The sequence below is a fragment of the Rattus norvegicus genome, chromosome 8 (genome assembly GCF_021556685.1).
Source record: "Rattus norvegicus strain SHRSP/BbbUtx chromosome 8, alternate assembly SHRSP_T2T, whole genome shotgun sequence".
Taxonomy (NCBI): domain Eukaryota; kingdom Metazoa; phylum Chordata; class Mammalia; order Rodentia; family Muridae; genus Rattus; species Rattus norvegicus.
In genome coordinates, this window is record NC_141541.1 from 86,503,602 (window position 1) to 86,530,114 (window position 26,513).

At 45.5% G+C, this 26,513-nt stretch overlaps 1 protein-coding gene and 1 long non-coding RNA gene across 4 annotated transcripts in view; one reads left to right on the forward strand and one right to left on the reverse strand.

Annotated features, from left to right (window-relative positions):
- Elovl5 (ELOVL fatty acid elongase 5) overlaps positions 1-26,513 on the forward strand; it is a 66,935-nt gene that overhangs the window by 22,133 nt on the left and 18,289 nt on the right. For all 3 annotated transcript variants that reach the window (XM_087560328.1, NM_134382.2, XM_087560327.1), the window contains 2 exon segments: positions 17,046-17,110; positions 20,735-20,922. In XM_087560328.1, coding sequence (XP_087416454.1) covers positions 17,053-17,110; positions 20,735-20,922 — 246 coding nt within the window. In that variant the 5' untranslated portion in view covers positions 17,046-17,052.
- The window catches only part of LOC148004259 (uncharacterized), a 44,470-nt gene continuing 19,059 nt past the window's right edge, over positions 1,103-26,513 (reverse strand). The window contains exons 3-6 of the long non-coding RNA XR_015627913.1: positions 19,122-19,302; positions 5,891-6,086; positions 5,255-5,373; positions 1,103-1,953 (exon numbers count right to left, since the gene is read on the reverse strand). This is a non-coding gene — a long non-coding RNA (uncharacterized LOC148004259). The remainder of the gene's footprint in view (positions 1,954-5,254; positions 5,374-5,890; positions 6,087-19,121; positions 19,303-26,513) is intronic.

Here is a 26,513-nt window from a genome sequence, read left to right on the forward strand (position 1 = left end):
CTGGAATGGCAAGCTGGGATCCAGCCTGACTAGAAAAGCAAAGCTTTGTGGGTGGGGCCAGAGATGTGGGTCTTGTGGAGACATCCCCAAAGCAGATTGCATCCATGGAGGACCGGGGAGAAGGTCCGGCTGGGAACCTGTGTCTGAAGAGAGGGGGATGTCCAGGTTAAGGCTGGATAGTGGGATCCTGAGTTAGAGTTCAGCTGAGTGGGGTCACCCCAACTTTTTGTCACAGCACACGCATGAGGCTTATGAGCAGCAAGATTGGAAGATTAAAGCTGTTCTAACTTTAGTGTCAGAGCTAGGCAGCCAGATCTGGATCTGTTCCAACCCAGAGCAGGCTCTGCAGTGTCTAATGTGTGAGTTTCTATGTCTGTAAATAAGAAAAATAGCCCTCTGTAGCATAGTCAAGAAGATGAAATTGAACAGTTTGTGTGGTATGTACTTGGTCCTAAGTCATCAGTGGTAGCTACTACTGGCCTTGTTACTGGTGTGTTTCTGTTATTAAGGCTCCCATCTTAAAGCAGGTATCACCAAAGGAAGAGCATTGAGCCTTCATAATGGAATCTTTTTAACTTATTAGCGAAGCATCACAGTCCATAATGATATGTGTTTGATGTTCAGACAAATTAGGCCAGAGTTAATGCCACCTCATCCTGTTAAACTCAGAAGAGCTTCTCTCTCCCTACTTGCTAAACAGTTTCCTACAGTGAGACCGTTCTCAGCCAGAGGGCCGCTTGTCACTATGAGGCCATTATGACCCAGGTAGAATTTAGTTGGTTGTAAATTGAAGCTGTTGTGTCCCAAGGCACTTAGTTATTCTATGTGTAGCAGGTAGAGGACACTCAGGGTGTGTCCTCTGACATGGGTATAAAATTTCTCTGTGATCAAGTCAAAATATTTTCCTGTTCATCAGCACCCGCACAAGGATTGGAAAAATCAAGCTGTTTTCTATTGCTTTAGCGCCTGTGAGGACTAAGGACATAAACAGAATATGGCTGACTCAGCTGCTGACCACCAGGGCCTCACTCCTGCAGGATGCTATGTACACAGTTAGGAAACCAACCAGGAGAGTGTGTCCTCTTAAACACGGAACACATTTGACTTGAAAAGATCTAGGACCCTGTTTATGGGGGTTTGAAAATGCTCAGTTGTTAAGAGCTTTTGTTACTCTTCCAGAGGACCCAGGCTCAGTTCTCACAGTCTACACCAGGTAATTCATAGTTCCCTCCAGTTCCAGGGGATGTCCTGTGTCTGGGCTCAGTGGACACCTGTACATAAGCATGCATGTACGCACATGCGCGCGCGCGCACACACACACACACACACACACACACACACACACACACACACACACACTGGGTGTGATGGACCACACCTTTAATCCCAGTACTTCAGAGGCAGAGACAGACAGTTCTTTCTGTGAGTTCAAGGCCAGTCAGAGGTACAGAATGAGACTGTCTCAACAAACCAAAACAGCAAAAAGGTCCGGACATTCTGTCCTCCGTCACAATGTGGAAGAAATGGTTTACTGAGTCATTTTGTCTTGAGTGTGTGTTCCGGCAGCCCAGGCTGGCTGTAGCTGATCTCCAGACTAATGGGCTCCATTAGATGCTCGTGTGTGTGACAGATCACTGGAGGAAATGACAACTCTCTCAGGCCTGCTGCCGGGTTTAACAGGTTCAGCTCTTCAGCATTTTGTACACAAGGAAATATGTGATAGCTTTTCCTAATCAAGTAGGATATTAGGTACCATTTTATTTCTGTCACCTGCTAGGTAGTCAGTCTTGTCTTTCTGTCTGTCTGTCCGTCTGTCCGTCCTGGGTTACGATTTGTGGATTTCTGCTGAGTATGGATGTTTTTGATAGAGTCAATAGAGAACCCCATTTGTACAGCAGCTCTTGGAGGTTCAAGGAGACAGGTTCACTCCTGGCCAGCATCTGTGCTGTTCTCCTAAAAAAAAAAAATGGTAATGCTCGGGAAAGCCATCTTCTTTCATTAAAATGTCCCTGATTCCTCTAGGAAAGGCGCCTTATAACTTTAGTACACAGATAGGGTTACCTCTAAATCTCCTTAACTTTCCATGGGGACCCGTTGGTTAAGCCTTAATGGACTTATGCTAATGTCACCACTGGCTTTGCTTCATTTTGTTACAGTAAGGTGGTTTTTCTGATAGCTCAGATTGAATGTTACTGCTTGGGGAGAGCTGGAGTGAAAGGCTCGCATGAGAGCACTGTTCATATTGCTGGGACCCAGGAGAACTTTAGCAGTTCTACTCAGGCGCAGTCCCCGCAGACTGCATGACAGAAAACCCCATGCAGAGCCAAATGCACCAGGAAGGGGTCACACAGTGACAGGAGCCCCCCACACGTAAAATTGCTCCTCTTTATTTTTGAGTCAGTTTCTGTGTAGCCTCTGGTTGGCCTGGAAATTACCACTTGTCTCCACTTCTCCTAAGTGCAGGGTTAAGGGTGTGGGGCACCATGCATCATTTCCGAAATACTTCTTTATCCTTGTCCTTTTCTGTGGAGTTGATAAGGAAGTGGCAGACAATAGAACAAACCCTTTTTTATTTTAAGATACAACAAGCTTTCATATTTTGTTGGCAGAAACACCTGGGATGTGGCAAGGACTTCTGTCACAGGGGCCCAAGACTAACTCCGCTGCAGAACACCTTCTTAGTGTGAAACCCCAGGTTGAATCTGCAGTAGAGGGAGGAGGGGCGGAGATGAGGGAAGGCGTCCCACTTACTAGGGACAAGGACACACACATAGCTTGCACTCACTGTTTTACAAAGCCCTGGAGCTGTTATGGTTGTATCCCCAGTGTCTTTGCCTACTCATTACAGTCCTGTAAGATGAGATTTTTGCATTTGTCATCATGACTGAAGTAGTTCAGAGCACAGTGTCTTTGAATCTCAAAGATGACATTTTAATCCAGGGGGGCTTTTGTTCCATGACCCTCTTACTCTTTGAAAAGTAGCCTGTGTGCAGTGCCGGGCTCCATGTGTGAAGCAGGGTGGTGGAGACCCGCTTCCTATCCACCCCACATGGTCTGCAGAGTTGAGGGTTAAATAATAACATGCTCTGACAGACTACCGTGAGCCCAGGGCTGTGGAAACACCAGTGCTTGGTGATGGTTTAAGCTCTGGGGAAAAGGTCAAAGGACCCCTCCCCCTTTTTGAACACACACCCTGACTTATTTTTAGTCGCACCCCCAAAACCACCACCATGTAGATTAGATTGAGGATCTGATTGTGCGTTTGTTTTTATTTAATGAATTTTTAGCCTCACTTGCTGGTTAGCTTTTCTTGTTGAGAGAGTTGTAGATGTAGCTGTAAGAGAGGGCAGGTAACACAGAGGGAGGAGCTAGGGCAGGGGCACGAGGGCGAGGATAAAGGGAAATAGGGGAACTATGGAATTCTATTGTAATTTAAAATAAATAAAAGACATAGCACACGGATCTTAAATACCCTTCACCTGGTTTCCCAGGGCAAGTGCCCTGCAGACGTTGACCTGGTACAGTCTGGCCTGGGATGGCGCCATCAGGGCAAGTTTGCTCTGATTGCTACATCTTTCCCCATCACCTCTAACCCCTGGCAACCACTAAGCTCTTCTTCAGCTCTGTAATTTGCTTATTGCAGAAATAGTATATAAATGATTGACTTTGACTCAATTTAAATCTCTGGACAGTCAGGTAGGTAGTTGGGATATCAATAGCGGTTTTTTTTCTTTAAGTCGTTTATCCTTTGACTTTCAAACATGAGTACATACTTTCTTGACTCTCTCTCCTCCCCCTACCCCGGGATGTCCCCCAGCATGTCCTGCTCCCCCCTTCCTGTCCTCGTCTATTTTCTTTTCTTTCCTTCCTGTCTTCATTTCTCCACCCTCCCTTCTCTGTGACCCAGAAAGCCCAGGTACTGCTGCTTGCAATGTCTGAAGGTCGTCTCACTACTGTCCTTTGGCCTGTGTCTTCCTTTCTCTCCTGAGCATTAGGGAGTGAACCAGTTGCTGCATTGACTAGAGAGAGGCTTCCCTGGTCAGGGTTGGAAGCAGCATTTATCTGTGTGTGTGAGCATACCCAATTGAGGAGGCAGTGTGACACCATGGCCATCAGGCAGAACAGCAGTACCAGATTCCTCCCCTGTCACTCCCCAGACCTAGGTGACCACTCCCCACCCCCTGCCCTGACCCTTAGGCAAGAGCAGGCCTTGCATCCATGGGAAAGTGAGTGTGGCCTCAGCGCCTCCTCAGCGCCTCCTCTGCTGTTGTTCCAGCAGGCATTCCTTGTCAGGCAAGATTCCCTGCTGTATAAAACCGTTGATAACCTTTCTCCTTCAGTGGCCCAAAGCACTCTATGGTGTTATGAAAGCCAGCCAACGGGAGAAACATTAGAATCCGCTCCATCTTGACTTCTCTAACGTCCAGCCAGAGTGCGCTGTGTCTCCATCGTAGTCTTACAGCCCAGCTCTTGGGCAGCCAGGAGCAACACTAATAGTTTGGTAACATCATTTGGGGGCCTCCCTGACTAACAACTCATGGCAAGTATCTAATGCCAGGGTGTGTGTGAGCGTGTGTGTGTGTGTGTGTGTGAGCGTGTGTGTGTGAGCGTGTGTGTGTGTGTGTGAGCGTGTGTGTGTGTGTGTGTGAGCGTGTGTGTGTGTGTGTGAGCGTGTGTGTGTGTGTGTGAGCGTGTGTGTGTGTGTGTGTGAGCGTGTGTGTGTGTGTGTGAGCGTGTGTGTGTGTGTGTGTGTGAGCGTGTGTGTGTGTGTGTGAGCGTGTGTGTGTGTGTGTGTGTGAGCGTGTGTGTGTGTGTGTGTGTGAGCGTGTGTGTGTGTGTGAACGTGTGTGTGAACGTGTGTGTGTGTGTGTGAGCGTGTGTGTGTGTGTGTGTGAGCGTGTGTGTGTGTGTGAGCGTGTGTGTGTGTGTGTGAGCGTGTGTGTGTGAGCGTGTGTGTGTGAGCGTGTGTGTGTGTGTGTGTGAGCGTGTGTGTGTGTGTGTGAGCGTGTGTGTGTGTGTGAGCGTGTGTGTGTGTGTGTGTGTGTGAGCGTGTGTGTGTGTGTGAGCGTGTGTGTGTGTGAGCGTGTGTGTGTGTGTGTGAGCGTGTGTGTGTGTGTGTGTGTGTGTGTGTGTGAGCGTGTGTGTGTGTGTGCATGCGTGCATGGTTTTTAATAATTGCTGAGTAACGGACATACTACTGTTTAACTACCCACCCATTAAAGAGCATGACAGTGATTTTGAGTTCAAGGCTTACCATGATAAAAGCTGCTGTGTTCGTGTTTCTGTGAACATACTTTTTCATTTCTCCAAATTTTCAATAAATTTATTTTGATGATAGAATAGTATGTAATTATGGGGCCTCTTCCATAGTTTCTGTAGGCATAATTTCCAGATAAAATTTTAATAGCTCTTCTCAATATTTCTACAGTTTAAATATTACCTAGATGATGGTCTTTAGGAGAGTTGTAATATTTGTTAGTATTGATTTCTAGACATTTACATAAATACCAAATATAGATTAAACATTTCCTTTAATTTTTTTTAAAGTTATTTAAGTGCATGTAATTTTGGAGTGTTTAACATCCTGAAAAGAAACTCCACACACAGTAGGTGCTTTCCATTCTACCCCTCCTCTCATCCCCCGCACCACCCCTGCCACCAGCAGCCATGTTTGTGCTTTGTGTCTCTCTAGTCATTTGTTCTGGGCATTGGTGTAATGGAACAGCCTTTTGTGTGCTGTGCTAAGTCACACACATCGTACCTTTCTGTCCCATTTTGTCACGGTACACTTTGCTGATTTGTTGTCAGACTCTTGCATTGCTTTAACTTTGGGCTTTTAGAAATAATATATCATACATTTTCATTCTTTCAGGTGAATATCTAAACTTACCGGACAACATGAAATTCCTTCTCCTGCCGAGCACTTCCTGAACTGTTTTCCATACACATACTCCGTTACCCGGCAGCAGGGAACTTGAGTGTCAGTGGCCAGCAGCCTGTAGTTTCTGTAGCTCATTATTTCCAGATAGAATCTTAATAGCTCCTCTCAGTATTTCAGCAATTCTAAATATTTCCTAGATGAGGATCTTTAGAGAAATCGTAAAACACACCTGCTTTTATTTCTATAGTGTTGGTTTCTAGATGTTTACATAAATACCAAAAAGAGTTTAAGCATTTAAGCAGAGGTAGGTGGATCTCTGGAAGTCTGAGCCAGCCTGGGCTATATAGTGAGCTCCAGGCCAGCCAGGGCTGCGTAGTGAGACCCTGTCTCAAACAACAAAACAACGAACTGAACAACGACAAAGCCACACAAGTATCCCAGCCTCCCCACCACTGACAAATACCCCAGTGCCAGCACCTGTTCTACCTGCCTTGAGGATAACTCTTCATGGCGACTATTACACGGGCCTTTCTAAGGAGAGGCCAGAGCTGTTAATGCAGCCCTGCTTTGCAGCCCCTTTGGTTTTACAACCACAGTGAATCTGCTTTTGTTCAAAGTTCCCTGTGAACCTAATTGACTGCCTCTGGCTTTCTGTGAAAGAAGCAGGGAAAATTGTGGGGGTTCTTTTTCCCGATAAAAGTGGAAAGAATAGCTCTTGTGACATATAATAGCATTGAAAACTTTTGAATTTAAGATGGAAAGTTTTCTGTTTTAAAAGTAGTTCAGACCCTGCTTTGTGGCTTAAAGAACTAATAGCCAGGGGCTTCTCATAGAACTTCACATCCACTTGGGGAGTCTGCAGGAGAGATAGCTGTGCTGTGTAATGCATGCTGGGTAAATGCCATAAATGTGAGGCAGGGCAGTATTAGAGCACCTAAGAATTAATTTCTGTGGTGGTGGAGTTTTGTTTCATTTGGAGAGATGGTTGGACTAGACGTGGTCCTCCTTCCTCTTAGCTGGTAAAATTACAGCAAACAAGGAATTGTGCCAGAGTCTGTTGGGAGAAAAACCAGCTTGTCCTTGAGCCTGCTGTCGAGGCTTTTCCAGTGTAATATGATCTATGGCTGGGACGGTGTGTAAGCATCAGCAGCTGTAACTGAACGCTGCGACGTGGACATTTGTTAGAATTTAGAGGCCTATTCATTCATGAACCAGTTACTGAGCAGACCGTTCCTTAGAATCACCCGCGGAGCTGCTCAGAGAGCTTTCTCCAGAAACAAACCTGAACTTCTGGGGATGGCCTCCAGACATTGTGTTTAAAGCTTCTGGGTGACTGTAAGCACGGTCAGATTTGAAAAGCTATTGCTAGGAAACTGGGAATCCAGGAGGACATACGTGCCCACACTTGTCCAGGCTTACATGGGCAGCCACATGCACATCCAGGTTCTCTGTAAAGGTACAGATGTGAACTCCAGAGGTTTCACTCTTGAAGAGCTGAGACCTAATTAGAATTGTAGACAAATGAACAGATAGTTGTCTTTTAACTAATAATTACATTTTACAAAAAGAATCTCCACCATTTTATCTCAGATTGAAATAGAGTGGAAACAGCTGGGCATAGAAACACATGACTTAAATCCCAGCACTCAGGAGGCAGGGCCAGCCTGGTCTGCAGAGCAAATTCCAGAACAGCCAGGGCTGCACAGAGAAACCCTGTCTTGGGGAAAGGGTTGGGGGAGGTAGAAATGATGGTGGAATATGCAGATGCTGCCAAGGGAGGAGCATGGCCTCATTCTCCTATCTGGCAATGCATTGCAGGGGTTTCTGAGGCCCTCGAGTACCTACCATCCATTTTAGGGGAACATAACTGTTCGTGGGGCAGTGTTGATATGGTTGTATTGTAATGTTATCATTTAAAATTACACTGATCCTGTATATTCTCATGAGAAATGTATATTCAATCAGTTCTGGTACCTACTGTCTTCATTATCTTAGTACAATCAAGAATTTGGATTGAAATTCCCTACGAGGTCATGGGCTTGCTTGATGTCAGGGCTCTGTTAGAGTCACAGGCTATAGTACTACCTGAATCAGAGGACCCGTGGAGGCTGCCTGAAGTATTTTAAGAGCAGTAGGATGTAGACCGGAAGACCCAAGTTCAGTTTTTAAGTGTATGACCACTGGCAGCTCAGCACCTCTGTAGGTAGAATGGATCTTACTTGGGATAATGATGTCCAGATCCATCCATTGCTGCTTAGCAACCAAGTCCGCTAGCGCTATCCCATGTGATCACATGGCTGGCTGGAAGTTGTGGCTCATGCTGTCATCCAGTAGCAGAGGGAGTGGATGTCACACTTGACTGTCACCAGGCCAGGAAAAGATTAAAATTGAAAGCAGTTTCTTCTAAGGATTGTTCTCACACCTCCACAGTGTCAAAGAACTTGAATCTTCTTGTCCAGAGGGGTGGCTCTGGCTAAAAGCACTTGCTGTTCTGTTAGAGGACCAAGGTTTGGTTCTCAGCACCCATACAGATAGTTTACAGCTGTCTATAATTCTAGTTTTGACACCTCTGGTATGAGAGACGTTTCTGCATTAAACTCATGCCAGGTACACAAACATACAAAAGCAAAATCCTCTGCATCAGCCATTCGCTGGTTGTGAGGGATAAGAGGCAGGTCAGACACAGGCCTCCGTCTGCTCTTCACTGAGAATGGAATGGCCCTGATCTGCATTTTCCCAGAGAAATTAATGACCAGCATCCTCTTAGCGTTCCAGAGAAATTCGCTAGAGTTTTCTTGCAGGTCCTATGATGAAAACACTATTATTGGCTGTGAGTCCATCTGCAGTAGAGCATATCAGAGCCCTGATACCGAGTTTCACTGCCCACTACCTCATAGAGAATTTCAGTTTATGGCCTGAGTTCATAAACATGAGGTGTATGTTTGATCAGCGTTGAGTTTGTAATGATGGTAATAACATTTTACCTATGTTGACTCACTGGGTCACGTGAAGGTATAATAAACCCCATTTCAAAGACTAGAGATCTAAGACTGAAGGAGTCAGTCACTTTCCCAAGGTCATCTGTTGGCAAGACAGGCACTTTGAAGCCTGGCTGGCTGGCTTCAGAGTTTGTGCGCCTCACGACTACTGTTCAATTCTGATTGGCCAGCAAGTGTCTTTGCATATCGCTTACTACTCCGTGTTTTAAGAAGAGCGGAGTCCTGTCTGCCTCTGCCCTTTCACTAATAAAGCAGTGCGCTGCTTTGTACACAACTCGAGAAGTATGTTAGCGTGTGTCAGCTCCACTTCAAAAGCCTGGTAGCATGAAAAGCATCTGTGTAGCACAGAAGTAAAACCAGTCATGGTGTGGCCGGATTCCCACACTACTACAGGGTTTACATTGCTACACTGTGGCTTTGTGGTTGTTCATAGGTCATTGTGGGAATGAGTTCTGAGTCCGCCTGCTGCAGACTGACGTTCATGTATCAGTAAGGAGGATTCTGTGCATCAGATATTGTCTCATTCCAAGCAACAGAATGCATTTTGATGAAGCAAACGTTATCACCAGTTCTCTGGTTTAAAGTAGAAATGAAGTTGGTAAATTTCTATAACAATGTACCCATCTCTGATAAATGTTATTATGTGGAATCCATGTTAGAGACCGGGAAAGCTAAAATTCCTGTTAAGAATTCCCTAGAATTGAGTTCTAGGATCACTTTAGTTGCCCGTTCAGACTGATTTTTCTTATGACTTGAGTTCCTTAGATTACTTATATATTGTTTTAAGGACCAGAAAAGCACACGTCTTTGTCCTGAGAGAAAGGAAGTTCCTTTCAGTGTTGAAAGGTGTACACCTACATACGTGTGTGTTTTTAAAGTTGTTTATACCTCACACAATGTCTTTGCTGAGCATGTTGTTTAGAGGGGAGCAGAGCATTGAGAAAAGGCTCCCTGGAAAAACGTCTCAGTAACTAGGGTTTTAGGAAGCTGCTGTGGGATAATGGGTCTTCCTCCCACTTTCCTGTGGAATGCTAAGTCTGACCATCTGTAGTGTCATAATCATGTACTCTCTTACTCAGAAGGGATTGAAATAAGTAAAGCTTTAAGGTGCACAGTGTTGTTTCATAATACCTAACTGAAGTAACCGGGTTCTGCCACATGGAGGTTGCCGTATGCTGGGCGAGCCCAGAGAGCAGAACTACAGGAAACTACAGGGGAAGGGCCAGGCCTCATGTGGGGCTCGAGGAAGGAGGAAAGTCTGAGAATGAAGAGAGCAGAGTAGGGAGGAGGATTACAGACAGTTCCTTTAAGAACAACAGCTGGGCATGTGGGTAAACAATCCTAGCTCCCTGGAGGCTGAGGCAGGAGGATTATGAGGTTTGAGGCCAGTTTGGCTTACATAGTGAGACCTCGTCTCAGACAAACGAATGAACCACTGCTACCACAGATCACAGCCAGGCCAGTGGAGCAGCTATGGATTTAGAAAGTGTCCTCCACAGTCCTACCAGCCCCCTTCTGTGCTCATGAGCCTGAGTCCTGGGGACCCTGAGTTCAGGGCTCCCTGCTTGCCAGCCGAGGGCATGCCAACCAATGCAAAACTCTCAGGCCCTAAAAGAGCGCCTCCCCCTCCTCACACCAACCAGCAGCCCCAGGAGTTGGAGATGGATGCTTCCCATTTGAAACATCTAATCTTACTTTAGTGCAACGGAATCTGATGGTGGCAACGTTTTAAACATGTGTGTCCCAGAATTGCTCCATTATCTCCACACGGTAGGAAGGCTTTACCTTCTCAACAACCTGATCTGTCACCTTACTCGGAAGAACAACACATCCAGACCTTGCTCTTAGTTACTGTCTGAGAGCCTGGACGGGCTGTGCTGTTTTTCAAGTTTGTCGGGGGAGGCGGGGTGTCATCAGGGTGGTGATGAGAGTTATGTTCTTTGAGAGAGGTTAGAGCAAATGGGAATTCTGCAGTAGAAAAGAATAGCTCTGTATGCGGGAACAGAAGCACTGAGCTAATGTGGATTCTTTTTCTATTAACCCAACTTTATTATTTATTTAAATGCCAGACGTTTTGAGGGATTTCACTGTTGGGTCACATTCATATCCTGAAGCTTGTTAAAGGCTTTTCCCCTTGTGTATTTAACCTCTGTTTTTGTTTTTGAGATAGGGGTCTTACTATGTACGGTGGGCTGGCTGGGAATTGACAGAGCCCTCACACAATGCCCTCGGGCTGTATTAACATTTCTAAGAAGAATTGTTGCTTATTCTCTCTCTTTGGGAGCCAGAGATCTCAGCATAGAACACTCTAAAATTCAGGGGGAACACTTCGTGACTATGGTGTGAGGGGGGGTGTGTGTGTTGGCAGCCAACATAAAGAATGTCCCACACCTGCTCAAACGTCATGAGTGAGCCTGCGTGAGCCTGAGGTGCCAGCCTGGCCTCGCAGGGCATAGGTTTGTTAGCCCAGCTAGCTGGCTGTTTTGGGTGAACTTTGACAGTTCAAAACAGTAAAACCCGGTGTGATGGGGTAACATGGTAGACAGCTAAACTTTCATGATATATTTTTAAGCCAAAAGGAATTTGACTGGACTGATTTCACAGAAAATGAGACTGCCAGCCTGCTCTTGTCACCTCTGCAACCAGAAACAGGATTTTCAGAATGTCCCTGGCACAGATGGGTCACCAGGTGGCCTAGTTGTGGGTTTAGGGCATTAACTCTCTTTGCTGTGGTGTAGTTTTATAGTCTGGCCTGTCCAGACAGATTGCCCATGGTCCGAGCCCCTTTCCCTGCTTGGCAGCTCTCTTTCTTCCTTCAGCAGGTACACTGCCCGGGAGATCTCTCTCTTCAGATTTGGCTCCAGTGCCTAAGGGCCCTCAGCAGTCCTTGCCACACTTCTCTCACTCACTCTTCTTGGCAGCCCAGTGGGAAGCAGCAGAGGAAGCTGGCTTGCTGGGAAACCTGTCATAGTGTAATTTTTCATTCTTTGACGATGCTTCTAGTAACTGCTATATAATTCACGTGGACTTAGACTGCATTCGAAAGGAGCTAATGAGAGAGATTGGGGGTGGGTTCTCCACATGAGCCTGACCGGCTCTCTTTGGCCATGAGGTTTGCTTGCCCTTTTGCGTTCAGAGTTTACAGTATTTCATGCTGCTGTGGTTCTGATCTTTCTTTGAATTCAGGCAGAAGGATTCTAAATTCTAAGTAGTTACTGGAAGTGACTTAGATGGTGAAGTCAAGTAATCCATGCTGAACTCTTCCCTCCTCACATGCTCTCTTCAGCTGTCCTTTCATAAATATAAGTATTATAATTATGTATTATATTTATATTATAACATTACTATAAATGTAATATTTCACTCGCTCACTTACGTTGGTGTTTTGCCTGAGTGTGTGTCTGAGGGAGGGCGCCAGCTCCTCTGGAACTAGAGCTACAGATAATTCGAGCTACTGTGTGGGGCTTGGGAATTGAACCCGGGTACATACAGAGGAGCTTATAAACACAATGCCAGTCACAGTCAGTTTTCCATACTGTGATGTTTAAGATGTAACACAATAATACAGTTGCACGTTTACCAAAAGCAGTAATTTTATAATGGGAAGAGACTCAGCTGAGACTGTCTGCTGGCACGCCTTGCAGTATTAAAGTGGAATTCTTCCCTTGCCTGATGCTACTCACTGGCTATCCCGCCACTTGAGAGGCTGAGGTGGGGAGATCCCCAGTTTAAGGCCAGCCTAGGCTTTTATGTCTGTTACAGGCAGAAGAGGAGATTGTCTGAAATCTGTTCGTACTTATCAACAATGAGATTCACTCATGTAATCTTTGTCCATGTGTTTTATTGTGTGCTCTCAAACTCCAGAATAGCTTTAGGATACTCTTAGGTTGGAATTTAAAAAAATGGATTTTGGTACGCCTGGATGTGGCCTGCAGTAGTGTCCGTGAGGCCAGCTAGGTTGAGTGGAGGTCAGAGACTCCAAGCTAAAGAGGCTTTGGTTTGGTATCAGCAGGGTCTTGTTTCTGGGGAGAGTAATCTATTCTTGTCATGTATTTCTCTTCAATTTGTGGGGAGCCAGGCAGATCAAAGAAAGGCCTGTTGCATGCTCCAGAGGATCAAAGCCTCCTCTAGAGAGGCCCAGTGCCTGGCTTGGTCCCTACTAGCACCATGGTACAGAGTGGCTGTGTTTCCACTTGGCCCAGTGCGCTTGAGAATCATGTCTCTGGGCTTCACGGCTTGGAGGCTGGAAACTGCAGCAGGCAGGCAGGCAGGCAGGCAGGCTGCAGACCTGACAGCATGATTGAACATTGTTGCAAATTGGGTCATGCCGTTCTCATAGTTCCAGATGCCTAAGCAAAGTGTCAAGGGTTCTTCAAGGCTCTGTACCTGTATGTCAAAGGCCACTCACTCAACAGTGGGTCAGTCCAGCGTGGCAGGGAAGACCCTGTGTACTGTCGCTGAGGAAGACCCTGTGACTGAGCGGGTGAGGCGGTGAGGGAGAGGAGACTGGAAAGGGCACAGAGCTGCAGGTGGTCTACAGCCGGCATCAGGGATAGAGGTGGTGTGAGCAGCCGAGGATTGGCACCCCTCTTCTTTCCCAAGCCATTCACCACTGGCTCTCTGCAAGGCGTGCCATTTGACTGTCCTGTGCAGAGCCCGGCCAGGTGCACCCAAGCCTTGGAGCCATTGTGTGGCTCTCTGAAGTGCAGGGCCCTCCCTTCTCTTGTACACAGCTCACTCACACCTGCTGTCCTCAGGGCAGCCCGCTCTAACTGGATTTCTGAAAATAAGTCCCATCTGAGACTCATTTCCCCCCTCCCCCTGCTTTCTTCTTGTTGTGAAGGTATACCATGTTACATGTATGCATCTGTTGTTAATACAGTTGTTTCTCTGTCCACTTGGATATACTTCACGACCCCCACTGAATGCCTGAAGCCAGAGATTATATGAAATCCTGTACATACTAAGTTCTCTGTCTCTTCTCTCCCCCCACCCCCTCTCTCTCTCTCTCTCTCTCTCTCTCTCTCTCTCTCTCTCTCTCACACACACACACACACACACACACACACACAGATGTTAACCTTTTCACATAAAGCACACTTTAAAAGGCTTATTTTGACATCTGCAAATCGCCAGCATCAGTATTTTTTAAGGTCATTAATAAAGGCTGTGTGAATGGACAGTCTGATAAGTAGCTGACACTTAGAAGTGTTTGTCCCATTGGTAGTATGTAGTTGGATTGTGTGGGTTGTGCCTCTCTCCTCTGCTATTATCAGTCTAATATTCTCAGACTGCAGTCACCTGCAGGTCATTGGAACGGTTTAGATCCTGTTTCTCTGTTCATGGTGTTTTTCTCCCTGGCCTTGAGTTCTGTTTTCTGAACTGTTGTATCTCTTAGGGTTTTAAGTCCTCAGTGCACAGTACCTGGTGTGGACAGCAAGTGTACAGGTGTAAATGAAAAAGTGAATGGTGTGGATTGGTGAGTGGTAGACAGAAACATGGCATTGTGGGTATGAATGATATAAGGGAGCCTTTGGTGACAACCTGTCTTCGTACCTGATAAGAACAAGCAGCCGAGGCTGTGAGGAGCGTGTGGACACACCCACCTGTGGGTGTGGGTGTGGGTGTGGGGGAAGACATCTGACATGTCAGAATCAGGCCGGTAAATCTTGGGTCAGCTCCCACTTCATCACAGGAACATGGAGCTATCCCGTGACATAGATCCCCCTCGACCATTTCCATGTCTGTTCTTCCAAAGATTGTTGACTTTTTCACCATGTTCCTAAGTTTGATTGAGAAAAGTTCTGCATACTCAGAAGAGTTGTGCGGCTGAGAAGAAAGGCACTGTCAGAACAGGTGTGGCACTCTGGCCAAGTCTCCTCCTGGGTATGCTTTTGAAGAGGGCACCTCATGTGAGCCAGCTCCTGCAGGCCTCCATGGCAGAGCAGTTTAGACAGATTATCCAGGACAGACACTGTCTGCAGGGTCTCCAGATACTAAACCCACAAGTCTGTCCCGTACTCTCAGACTGAAATTTGACCTTACGTTTTTCTGCTTCTCTCTGGCCATGCTAGCCTACATTCTCAAACTGGACTCTGTCCTAGGCTGCTGTCCTTGGAATAATGGGTCATTCAGAGCAGTTCCAGGAACTTACTTTTTCCCCAATCCACTAATGGCTCTCCTACGCTGTCCACCCCCACCCAACCAGTTAGCCTTGTATCATTTAAAGCCTTTCTACATTGTTTCCAGCTTTCCCGTGGCCTCTACTTAGAAAATACCTCCCCAGCCCCTTCTGAAAAGCCCTTAGTTAACAAGCAGAGTGAACGATTCTTGTATTGTTTCCTCATGTCTCTCCGGGAACTGTGCCTGAATGCTAACTTGAATTTTATTCCTACCGTGTAGCATCAAATGTGTGTGTACAGCTACCACAGAGGTCCATTCCAACATCTGTGCTTTAGACCTGGGTCCTTGTGCCTTCTGTGCACATCACTTGTTCTAGGTGATGCTGCTGAAAGTCTATCCCTGTTTGCACTCAGCTGGACATGGGAGGCAATAGATACTTGATATTTAGTGAGTGTTTTCATTTAGCTGCTGCTGTTTTAAGATAATCTCTTGTTCTTCCAAGTTTCTTTCTTAAAATATTATCCATACCCATGCCCCACCCTTTCCCTAGAGGTTTGGCAATACTAAGAAATGGTTTTGAAGGTTTTCAGAACTGGAGGCTCACTGATTGATTCTGTGTAAAACAATGCAACTATATTTACAGCATAGCTAAACATATGGTTGTGAATTTGATAACCATAAATTAAAGTTATATTAAATTTAACTGAATTTTTTGTTTGTTTGATTGATTGATTGTTTTGAGACATGGTCTCATTTTGTAGCCCCAGCAGACCTGGAACTATGGCTAGCCCAGGCTAGCCTCAAATCAGAGTTTGTCTTGCCTCAAAGGTGTGCACTTCCACATCCAGCCCAGCATTAATCCAGAGTCCTAAGGATCAACACCTTGACTCACTACTGCGATCAGTTTGCTATTTTGAATGCTAAATTCACTTGGTCATTTGCTAATGGATTACAGTCCGACCCTTTGTGTGTGTGCATGCGTGCGTGTGTGCATGTGTGCATGTGTGTGTGTGTGTGTGTGTCTGTGCACGCTCCAAAGAGGAGAGATTTCTGGAGCAGTTTATTCGAGCACTGCCACTGGCTTCCTTCTGTTTGGTGCTGACATGGCTGTGGTTGGAGCACATGATGTTTTATATTTTAATTTTTTTTACTGTGGACATGAACTATTTAAAATAAAAAGGAAGGTAACAAGTAATTTAAAGCAGGGAGCAGAGTCAGAGAGGGGTCAGTGGGGTAGAGATGGCAAGAGGGCCAGCAAGACGAGACACATCGGAGGGGTGTGTGTGTGTGTGTGTGTGTGTGTGTGTGTGTGTGTGTGCGCGCGTGTGCGCGCGCGCGTGTCTTGCCTGTCCGTCCGTCTGTCTGTCTGTCTGTATCTGTCTGTGTGTGTGTCTGTGGTGTGTGTGTGTAAAAATGTCATAATAACAACATCAGGTGAAGGCTTGGGCTAGCAAGGTGGCTCTGCAGGTGAAGACACTTGCTGCCAAGTGTGACAACCTGAGTTTGAGCCCTGTGGACCCATGTGGTAGAGGGAAAGAACCAATTCCCAAACTTGTCTTCAGATTTCCACATTCATACCCCCCCACAATAAGAATAGTTTAAATGATATTGCATATAATATATACTGTGTATAGCCTAAGTATATATAACGTATACAGTATATATTATATACAGTACTGTTTCTGGTGACAAGCAAGGACACACCTCCTCTCCTGCTGGTCTGAATGTGGTTTGCTGTGGGGATGGAGGTCTGCCACCTCTCAATCCAGTTCCTTCTTGCACACTGAGGTTCAGCACCACAGGGAGGGTTTCTGTGGAACTGAGAGTTTTTTAACATGAATTCACAGGGCGCGTTGTTGTTCTGATTTTCAGCCCTCGCACATGATTTGTGTGGAGGAGTGGGGAATAGTTTTGGTTTTGCATGAGGAATTCAGCCTTTCCTTTTGCACCTCTGAAAATGGCTTCTTGTTGTTCTCTTAGGAAGCTGCGTATAAGAAGTATTTTGAGTAGACAGTAATCAATGTCTCCTTTCTCTTTAATAGGTTTAAAATGGAACATTTCGATGCGTCACTCAGTACCTATTTCAGGGCATTACTGGGCCCCCGAGGTAAGGTGGCTCCTGCTTTAGTTCATCCTCTGTAGCTCCCTCCCATCTCTTTATAACCTCTTGTAAATATTGCATGAGATCTTAGAAAATGTTTTCTGTGATGAGACTAAAACTTTATCTCCAGCAACAAAGGACCTTGCGAAGTTCTTTGGTACTTGAATGCTATCTTGGGACAGAGACACCATGGCTGGGGACATCTTTCTGCCAACCTCAGTTTCCATACTTGCAGCCTGTGACCTCCAATGACTTAACAGTGATTGGTGGTGGTGTGTTTTCCTTAAATCCTGACTCTAGAGGAAACCAGCCCAAGGACAAGAGGTCTTCCCTTGCAAAGTCCCAAGGGCTTCTTTTCTCTAAAAACTGGGTCTTGTACTATTGCCCAGGGTGTCCCTGAACCCCTCTGATCCTCATGTCTCTGCTACCCAAGTGCTGGACTGGTAAGCGGCTGTGGGGTACCACAGCAAATACAAGTGTCTGCGTACAGTGCCAGCTGAGAGCTGGGGCTTCTTGTGTGCTGAGGAAGTGCTCTGTTGTTGAGCTGTGGTGTAAGAAGCCCATAGGACTTTACTCCTGTTTTCAAATTTAATTTTTAGGAGAGGGCAGGAAAAAATTTAGTTTTTTTTAAAAATTATGTTTATTTTACCATGTGTTAATTGTACAAGCACTGGGCTTCGTTCTTGACATTTCTGTGTCTACAGAATGTACTTGGTTCCTTCCCTCTGTTACCCTCTCCTTTGCCCTCTCCATCACCAGCCCTCTTCTTCGTATTTTTTAAGACCAGGCTGGCCTTGAACCTAAGATCCACCTGCCTCTGCCTCCCAAGTGCTAGGATTAGAGGTGTGCACCCCCAGTGCATTTTATTTTTAATCATTTCTCATCGAATCATGCCTGAAATCCCTTGCTCCACTAATGATGCTTTTCATTATTTGTTCCTATGTTCTTTTTGAAGTAGCTATGCATGGCCTTTTAGTATTACCTATAATACTTTCTTTAGAAAAGAAATTTTTGAGATTTCACAGAAATGTATAAAGTTTCCATCACTGACAAAATAACCAAGAAAATCAACTTAAAGGAGGAAAGATTTATTTTGGCTTCTGGGTTGAGAGGGCCCAGTCTGTGGTCTCTTGGTCCTTATCTCTCTGAACCGGAGACAAGGCTGACTATTGTCGGAAGAGCATAGCAGAGAAGCCGTGCCTCTTGAAACAGCTGAGAGACAGAGCATGTAAGGACAGAGACAAGGATAAGATATTCCCTTCAAGGGAAGCCATGTTGATCTGTCCTCTCCCACCAGGCCCCGACTGCTACAGATTTCAGTGCCTTGGTAGTCCAGTCAAGGATGACCCCACTGACAGATTCACACATTAGTGCTGTCAGGGGCCTCGTGGTCACTTGCCCCAAAGTCCTAACTAGGCAGCTGCTTGTAAAAAGCTTCTTATCAGAACAGAGGATTCTCGGTTTCACTCATTTCTAAGGTACAGAAGAAAACAACGAAAGAGCTTCATCCATCAGTGGGTCAAAGATGAAAGGCGTTTGATAGCACCTGTGATAAGAACAAGGGTGTGGGCATCTAACCTGGTGCACCCTCTGCTTCTGTGGCAGTTAAAATGCACGTCCTAAGCTGTCGTTGTACAGTGATTCTTGATCATTTTGCATACATGAAGGATGCCCTTCTGAGAATTGTTGAGACCAGGCACCAAGCTAGTCGCCCGTCATTAGGAGGAACAGGCTAGATTAGAAGGTGGTCAGTTGTAAGAACACGTTACACTGGCAATGCTGGCTCAGACCTGTAATCCTAGCACTCAGGGAGCTGAAGCAGGAAATCATGAGTTTGAGAGTAGCACAAATCATGTACAAGTTCCAAGCCATACTGGGCTGTAAGGTAAAGGACAAAGAAAAAGAACAGTGAAATGCATTTGTATCTGCTTGTGTTGAAACAGTGCCTTCGTACTTGGTTACAGAGTCAGAAAATTCAGCTTTTAATTGTCTGAAGTAATAAAAACGATTAGCTTACTTTGCAAGGAAGAACAGCCCATCTCAAGGGCACTGTGGTAGTAACGGAGAAAAAACCCTGTTCTTTTCATTTTTCACTTCGCCACCCTCATGTGTCCTCAAGATGGCCACCTTCATGATTACAGCAGCTCAGGCTGCTCCTCCAACACTGGAAGAAGGTATTTATTTGTTCATTGCATGAGCTGGAGAAGAAAGAAAGCTGAAGTGGTCACAATGATCCTGACATTTCAGTTCTGCACTGAGAAACCACACAGAGCCTGGAGCCACCATGATTACCTGGATCCCGACGAGCTCCCTCCCTGGGGCTAGGGTTGTGACAGCTGCTGTGGATGCTCTTGGAGGGAGAGTGGGTGCTTGTTGGAAGTGTACAATGCAAAAGAGTAAGGTGCTGAGCTGAACCTCTGTGTAAACGATATGGAAATTTTGTAGGTAAAGATGTAGAGGCTAGCTGGTGATAACTTACTTTCTCAATATAGGCCGCTAAGGACCAGAGCTGAGATCAAAAGATGTTAGGAATCCCTTCCTTGCGGTCAGTCTCCTGGGCCAGCCACTTCCCTGAAGGACTTGTGAGAACCAACAGTGCCATCCGTGCCTACTCTGGCATAGCTGGTGGCAAGGAAGTGGAGGCAGCATCTCCTTTTGAAGCAAGAGAAAACAAGCTGTGGCAGACAGGCTGGAAGGGGTCAAGTGTCTGCAGAGAAGGAAGACTGGCATGCAGCTCCCTGAAGAGAGCTTATTTCTCTTCCCTGTGAGACCAGGGCAGGAAATGAGGGCTTGAGCAAGGAAGGGAGTCCAGCAGAGGACCGGGCTATAGGCTGTTACCAGCAGGTGCTTGGTTTTCTTCCCTTTCTTTGCCCTGCCTAGGAAACTAGGAGAGAGGGTGGGGTCCACTGAGTCAGTGTGGGTCTCAAGTTCCTATAGTACCCTAAATACCTGAACTCAGGAGTCCTCAACCTGTGGGTCAGGACCCTGTGGGGGATCAAATGACCTTTTTACGGGGTTCATATATTAAATAGCCTGCATTATCAGATACTTACAATTCATAACATAGCAAGATTACATATATGAAGTAGCAATGAAAATTTATGGTAGGAGGTCACCACATGAGGAACTGTGTTAAAAGGTTAAAGCATTAGGAAGGTTGAGAACCACTGTCTTCCATAGTCCCGAGTCTGATCATGGCTGAGCCAATAGCATTTCATGTCTTTTACTCATTGCCTGCCTCTATTGCCTGCCTCTAGTCGGGCACATTGCCTGCACGTGCTAGGCACTCCCTGAGCTGGAAGGCTTTTGAAAGCAAACTATCATCTACGATAGTTTCCCGATTCCATGTTAATTCAATAAACTTAATAAACTTAGTGGGTAATTTGACTTTTTATTTTCTTTCAGATTCTTCGAAAGCATGTTTTCATTACCTTACTTAGCATAAACACGAGTAATAAATTATTCTAAACCTGTATAAAAAGCTTTGCTTTGTTTGGTGTGTGTTTGTATGTATTTTGCTTTTATTGTATTGGGCAGATTAAAAGCAACATTAGTGTCAGCTTGCTTTGGAAATGGTTTCCGTGTGTGAACCTAATTGGTGATTCGATGTGTTTCTCCTGATGTTTTCAGACACACGAGTCAAAGGATGGTTTCTTCTGGACAATTACATCCCTACGTTTGTCTGCTCTGCCATTTATTTACTCATCGTGTGGCTGGGACCAAAATACATGAAAAACAGGCAGCCGTTCTCTTGCCGAGGCATCCTGGTGGTGTATAATCTTGGGCTCACCCTGCTGTCTCTCTACATGTTCTATGAGGTAGGTCATGGCTATGGGGTTTCCTTCACCGAGCCGTGCGGCTGTGGCCGGCCTGAGTTGTGTCCCTACATGAGGAAAGACATCTGTTTGACTCAGGAGAATGAGGGACAGTGAGTCCTCTAATGCATTTTAAGTAGGTTTCAGAATTGATCTTTAAGAACCAGTTGTTTGTACAGATGTCCCCTGGAATACCTTAAAGCAGAAGCTATTGTTACTGAGTTTTTGTCGCTCGTGTTCTGTGTGGCACACTCAGAACTAGGCTAAATGGCTTCAGAAACATTCTTATTCATGTAAAAGACAGGCTGGAAAAACAGCGAGGGTGACGAGCAGATCTGGGCACATTCCATTATTAATAAATGCTTGTTGCTCGTGTGGAGGAGGAAGTGGGTGGAACATTGGTAAATTCTGTGGCAATTCGGCCTTTGTAACTGGTAACTTGTCAAACCGCACACGTTCTGTTTTTAACGTTTCTCTGTACGTTGTATTCACTGTGCATGGCACTGTTGTATGGGGACACACAAGCACACACTGTGTTGTGTGTAAGCCGATTTTAGAAGCTAAGACACATGAAGGGTGGGGATCCTCATTCAGAATCGTAAGGGTATGTGTGAGTTTAGGCCCAATAACTTCTTTTACATGGCTAGAATGTTAAAAGTCAGATGTTTTGGCTTCAGAGACAAATAATCAGAATCAGCATTTCAGTTCTCACTATTTTGCAAGGGATAATAATACAGCCGGAAAAAAGGGGAACATTGTGCTCCATTGGTAAGCATAGTCTGTCTGTCTGTCTGTCTGTCTGTCTGTCTGTCTGTGTCTTTTGGAAGGACTCTATTTTCCAGGCTCACATTAGCCTGTTGCTAAGTCCCTTGTACAGATAATTCCTATCTACACACACACTGGACACATTCAGATATTCTTTTTTTTCCCATCTTTATTAAATTGGGTATTTCTTATTTACATTTCAAATGTTAATCCCTTTCCTGGTTTCCAGGCCAACATCCCCTTCCCTTCCCATTCTATATGGGTGTTCCCCTCCCCATCCCCCGTTACCACCGTCCCCCCTAGAATCCCATTCACTGGGGGTCCAGCCTTGGCAGGACCAAGGGCTATCCCTTCCACTGGTGCCCTTACTAGGCTATTCATTGCTACCTATGAGGTTGGAGCCCAGGGTCAGTCCATGTATAGTCTTTGGGTAGTGGCTTAGTCCCTGGAAGCTCTGGTTGGTTGGCTTTGTTGTTCCTATGGGGTCTCAAGTCCCTTTAGCTTTCAGTCCTTTCTGATTCCTTCAACTGGGGTCCTATTCTCAATTCAGTGGTTTGCTGTTGGCATTCGCCTCTGTATTTGCCATATTCTGGCTGTGTCTCTCAGGAGAGATCTACATTTGGTTCCTGTCAGCCTGCACTTCTTTTTTTTATTATTATTAACTTGAGTATTTCTTATTTACATTTCGAGTGTTATTCCCTTTCCTGGTTTACAGGCCAACATCCCCCTTACCTCTCCCCCTCCCCTTCTTTATAGGTGTTCCCCCCCCTCCCCCCATTGCCACCCTCCCCCCAACACTCTAGTTCACTGGGGGTTCAGTCTTAGCAGGACCCAGGGCTTCCCCTTCCACTGGTGCTCTTACTAGGATATTCATTGCTACCTATGAGGTCAGAGTCCAGGGTCAGTCCATGCATAGTCTTTAGGTGGTGGCTTAGTCCCTAGAAGCTCTGGTTGCTTGGCATTGTTGTACATATGGGGTCTCGAGCCCCTTCAAGCTCTTCCAGTTCTTTCTCTGATTCCTTCAACGGGGGTCCTATTCTCAGTTCAGTGGTTTGCTGCTGGCATAAGCCTCTGTATTTGCTGTATTCTGGCTGTGTCTCTTAGGAGCGATCTACATCCGGCTCCTGTCGGCCTGCACTTCTTTGCTTCATCCATCTTGTCTAATTGGGTGGCTGTATATGTATGGGCCACATGTGGGGCAGGCTCTGAATGGGTGTTCCTTCTGCCTCTGTTCTAAACTTTGCTTCCCTATTCCCTCCCAAGAGTATTCTTGTTCCCCTTTTAAAGAAGGAGTGAAGCATTCACATTTTGATCATCCGTCTTGAGTTTCATGTGTTCTAGGCATCTAGGGTAATTCGAGCATTTGGGCTAATAGCCACTTATCAATGAGTGCATACCATGTGTGTCTTTCTGTGATTGGGTTAGCTCACTCAGGATGATATTTTCCAGTTCCAACCATTTGTCTATGAATTTCATAAAGTCATTGTTTTTGATAGCTGAGTAATATTCCATTGTGTAGATGTACCACATTTTCTGTATCCATTCCTCTGTTGAAGGGCATCTGGGTTCTTTCCAGCTTCTGGATATTATAAATAAGGCTGCGATGAACATAGTGGAGCACGTGTCTTTTTTATATGTTGGGGCATCTTTTGGGTATATGCCCAAGAGAGGTATAGCTGGATCCTCAGGTAGTTCAATGTCCAATTTTCTGAGGAACCTCCAGACTGATTTCCAGAAAGGTTGTACCAGTCTGCAATCCCAACTTGGAGGAGTGTTCCTCTTTCTCCACATCCTCGCCAGCATTTGCTGTCACCTGAGTTTTTGATCTTAGCCATTCTGACTGGTGTGAGGTGAAATCTCAGGGTTGTTTTGATTTGCATTTCCCTGATGACTAAAGATGTTGAACATTTCTTTAGGTGTTTCTCAGCCATTCAGCATTCCTCAGCTGTGAATTCTTTGTTTAGCTCTGAACCCCATTTTTTAATAGGGTTATTTGTCTCCCTGCGGTCTAACTTCATGAGTTCTTTGTATATTTTGGATATAAGCCCTCTATCCATTGTAGGATTGGTAAAGACCTTTTCCCAATCTGTTGGTTGCCGTTTTGTCCTAACCACAGTGTCCTTTGCCTTACAGAAGCTTTGCAGTTTTATGAGATTCCATTTGTCAATTCTTGATCTTAGCGCATAAGCCATTGGTGTTTTGTTCAGGAAATTTTCTCCAGTGCCATGTGTTTGAGATTCTTCCCCACTTTTTCTTCTATTAGTTTGAGTGTATCTGGTTTGATGTGGAGGTCCTTGATCCACTTGGACTTAAACTTTGTACAGGGTGATAAGCATGGATTGATCTGCATTCTTCTACATGCTGACCTCCAGTTGAACCAGCACCATTTGCTGAAAATGCTCTCTTTTTTCCTTTTGGCTCCTTTGTCAAAAATCAAGTGACCATAGATGTGTGGGTTCATTTCTGGGTCTTCAATTCTTTTTTTTTTTTTTTTTTCTCGGAGATGGGGACCGAACCCGGGGCCTTGTGCTTGCTAGGCAAGTGCTCTACCACTGAGCTAAATCCCCAACCCCAAATAACTTCTCTTGAGGCCCCACCTCTTTTTATTTATTTATTTTTTTTTTTCCGGAGCTGAGGCCCGAACCCAAGGCCTGCGCTTGCTAGGCAAGCGCTCTACCACTGAGCTTAACCCTCAACCCCTGGGTCTTCAATTCTATTCCGCTGGTCTGTCTGTCTCTGTACCAATACCATGCAGTTTTTATCACTATTGCTCTGTAATACTGCTTGAGTTCAGGGATAGTGATTCCCCGGGAAGTCCTTTTATTGTTGAGGATAGTTTTAGCTATCCTGGGTTTTTTGTTATTCCAGATGAATTTGCAAATTGTTCTGTCTACCTCTATGAAGAATTGGATTGGAATTTTGATGGGGATTGCATTGAGTCTGTAGATCGCCTTTGGTAAAATGGCCACTTTTACTGTCTTCATCCTGCTCTTCGGTGTTATTGCAGCTTCATTTCTCCAGGAGGTGGAGAAAAGGATGGAGGAGGGGAGGGATGAACTGTAGTGGCGACTTCCTGGCTCATACTGCTCAAGGATGTGAACGTAGAAACCACTGCGACCACTGGAGGTGACGCAGCTGAAAGAGCTGCTTGTCCCGTCACACGTGTAGCCCTGTGCCCCGGTAGAGACAACCTGGCTGAGATGAGAGCCGAGCTACCATTGCTCTTATGCCTAACTCTCAGAGAAACGCTTCTAGACAGTTTGGGTTTTATTTCATTTGTTGCCGTTTTGTTTTGTTTTTATTTTCTCTCTCCCTTTCTAGCATGAAGGCAGTTTAAGATGGAGATTACAGGCCTGGAGGCAGGGACAGTGCGTGTGCTTGATTCTTGGTCTGGTGCTGGCCGCTGCTCTCCTGCTCCAGAGACAGACTGCAGCAGCCATCATCTTCCAGAGCAAACTTCTCTCACATAATGGAACAATGATAGAGCCATTTCTTTAAGGAAACTTCTGTAGAATTTACAGACTTTAATATTGTACATAGTATATTCTAGAAAAAAATTAAGGTGATTGAATTTAGAAGTACCCAAGTGTGTGCTTTTAGTGTTTGGTGCCTCACAGCCCCGACGAGGTAGCCACAGTGTTGTTTATCTTCGTATACCGGTACCTCAGAGGTAGCGAGAAGAATTGCTGTATAAACAACTGGCAGTTTGCGTGTCTGATTATGGGCTTTCAGGCAGCCGTATCAAAATCACAGATCTCCCTGGCAGTGTGGTGCAAATGATAGAGCGCTTTGAAAGGGATCCTGCCCTTAACTCTAAGCTGTCAGGACAGAGAGAGCAGCACACAACCGAATTCCGTCTCCTGCTGTGTGAGAAGCCCTAGCCGTCAGCACAATCATATATGATTGTTCCTTCTGTCCTTCCATGGACTCACAGTGGTGACTGTGTTGTGTCCTTGTCAAGTCCGGGACTTAATTTCAGCTCCAGCTCTTTTTTCTGGAACTAGCATTTGTATTCTGTTAACTAACAAAACACAGTAGGGCAGCCATGAAGCCTAACCGGCTACACTGAGGAGATTGTGAGGTCCTTGGGGTGCAGTGTTGAGCACGCCAGTCTCTAGTTACCTTCCTGCTTAGGCTGTAAGGAACTTTTTAAGCAAATACGTAGTCATGGGTATTTTTGCTTATTATAAATGTGCCTTGACATGTTCTGAATCAATACAAGGAAAAGTAATGGCTGTATAAAGGAAATGCAGAAGTCTTCTTAAATGAGAGGAACAAGGAAATAAACCACAGAGACAGGAAAGGAGCGGGGCAAAAACAACCAAATCAATTTTGAAACTGACACAAGGCCAGAATGTAAAGGGAGTATAGGTGTATTTATAGTTGATGCATTGGGTAGAGAACAGGCTGTGCTTGTAGATACCTCATTGACCTTAGGCGGTCCAGTCCTGAGTTTTCGGTGTATTTGAGACGTGAGATGTATTAGTTTGACAGTATTGGGTGTGTGAGCTTTCCCTTGTTGCTGTAGAAGAGACACATTTGAAACCACTCTGACAAGCATGGGAGTCTACATACTTCCCACCCTCAGACAGTGTTCCACCTGGGTAGCGACACTGTCTGTCAAATGACCTGTGTCAGTCTTCTTGGTTGAGAACCGTGTGACAGTAAATTCAGAGCATCAGCTTGCTTGATTGAATTAGGAAACACTGAGGCCCTAGGTTCTGGGGCATTAATGAGGCATACTTTTGGGTGTATTTACAGAGAGGTTTATCTGGATGGCAACATTCCTGACCTGAATAGAAAGTAGGGAAGGAGAAGGTCAGATGGAT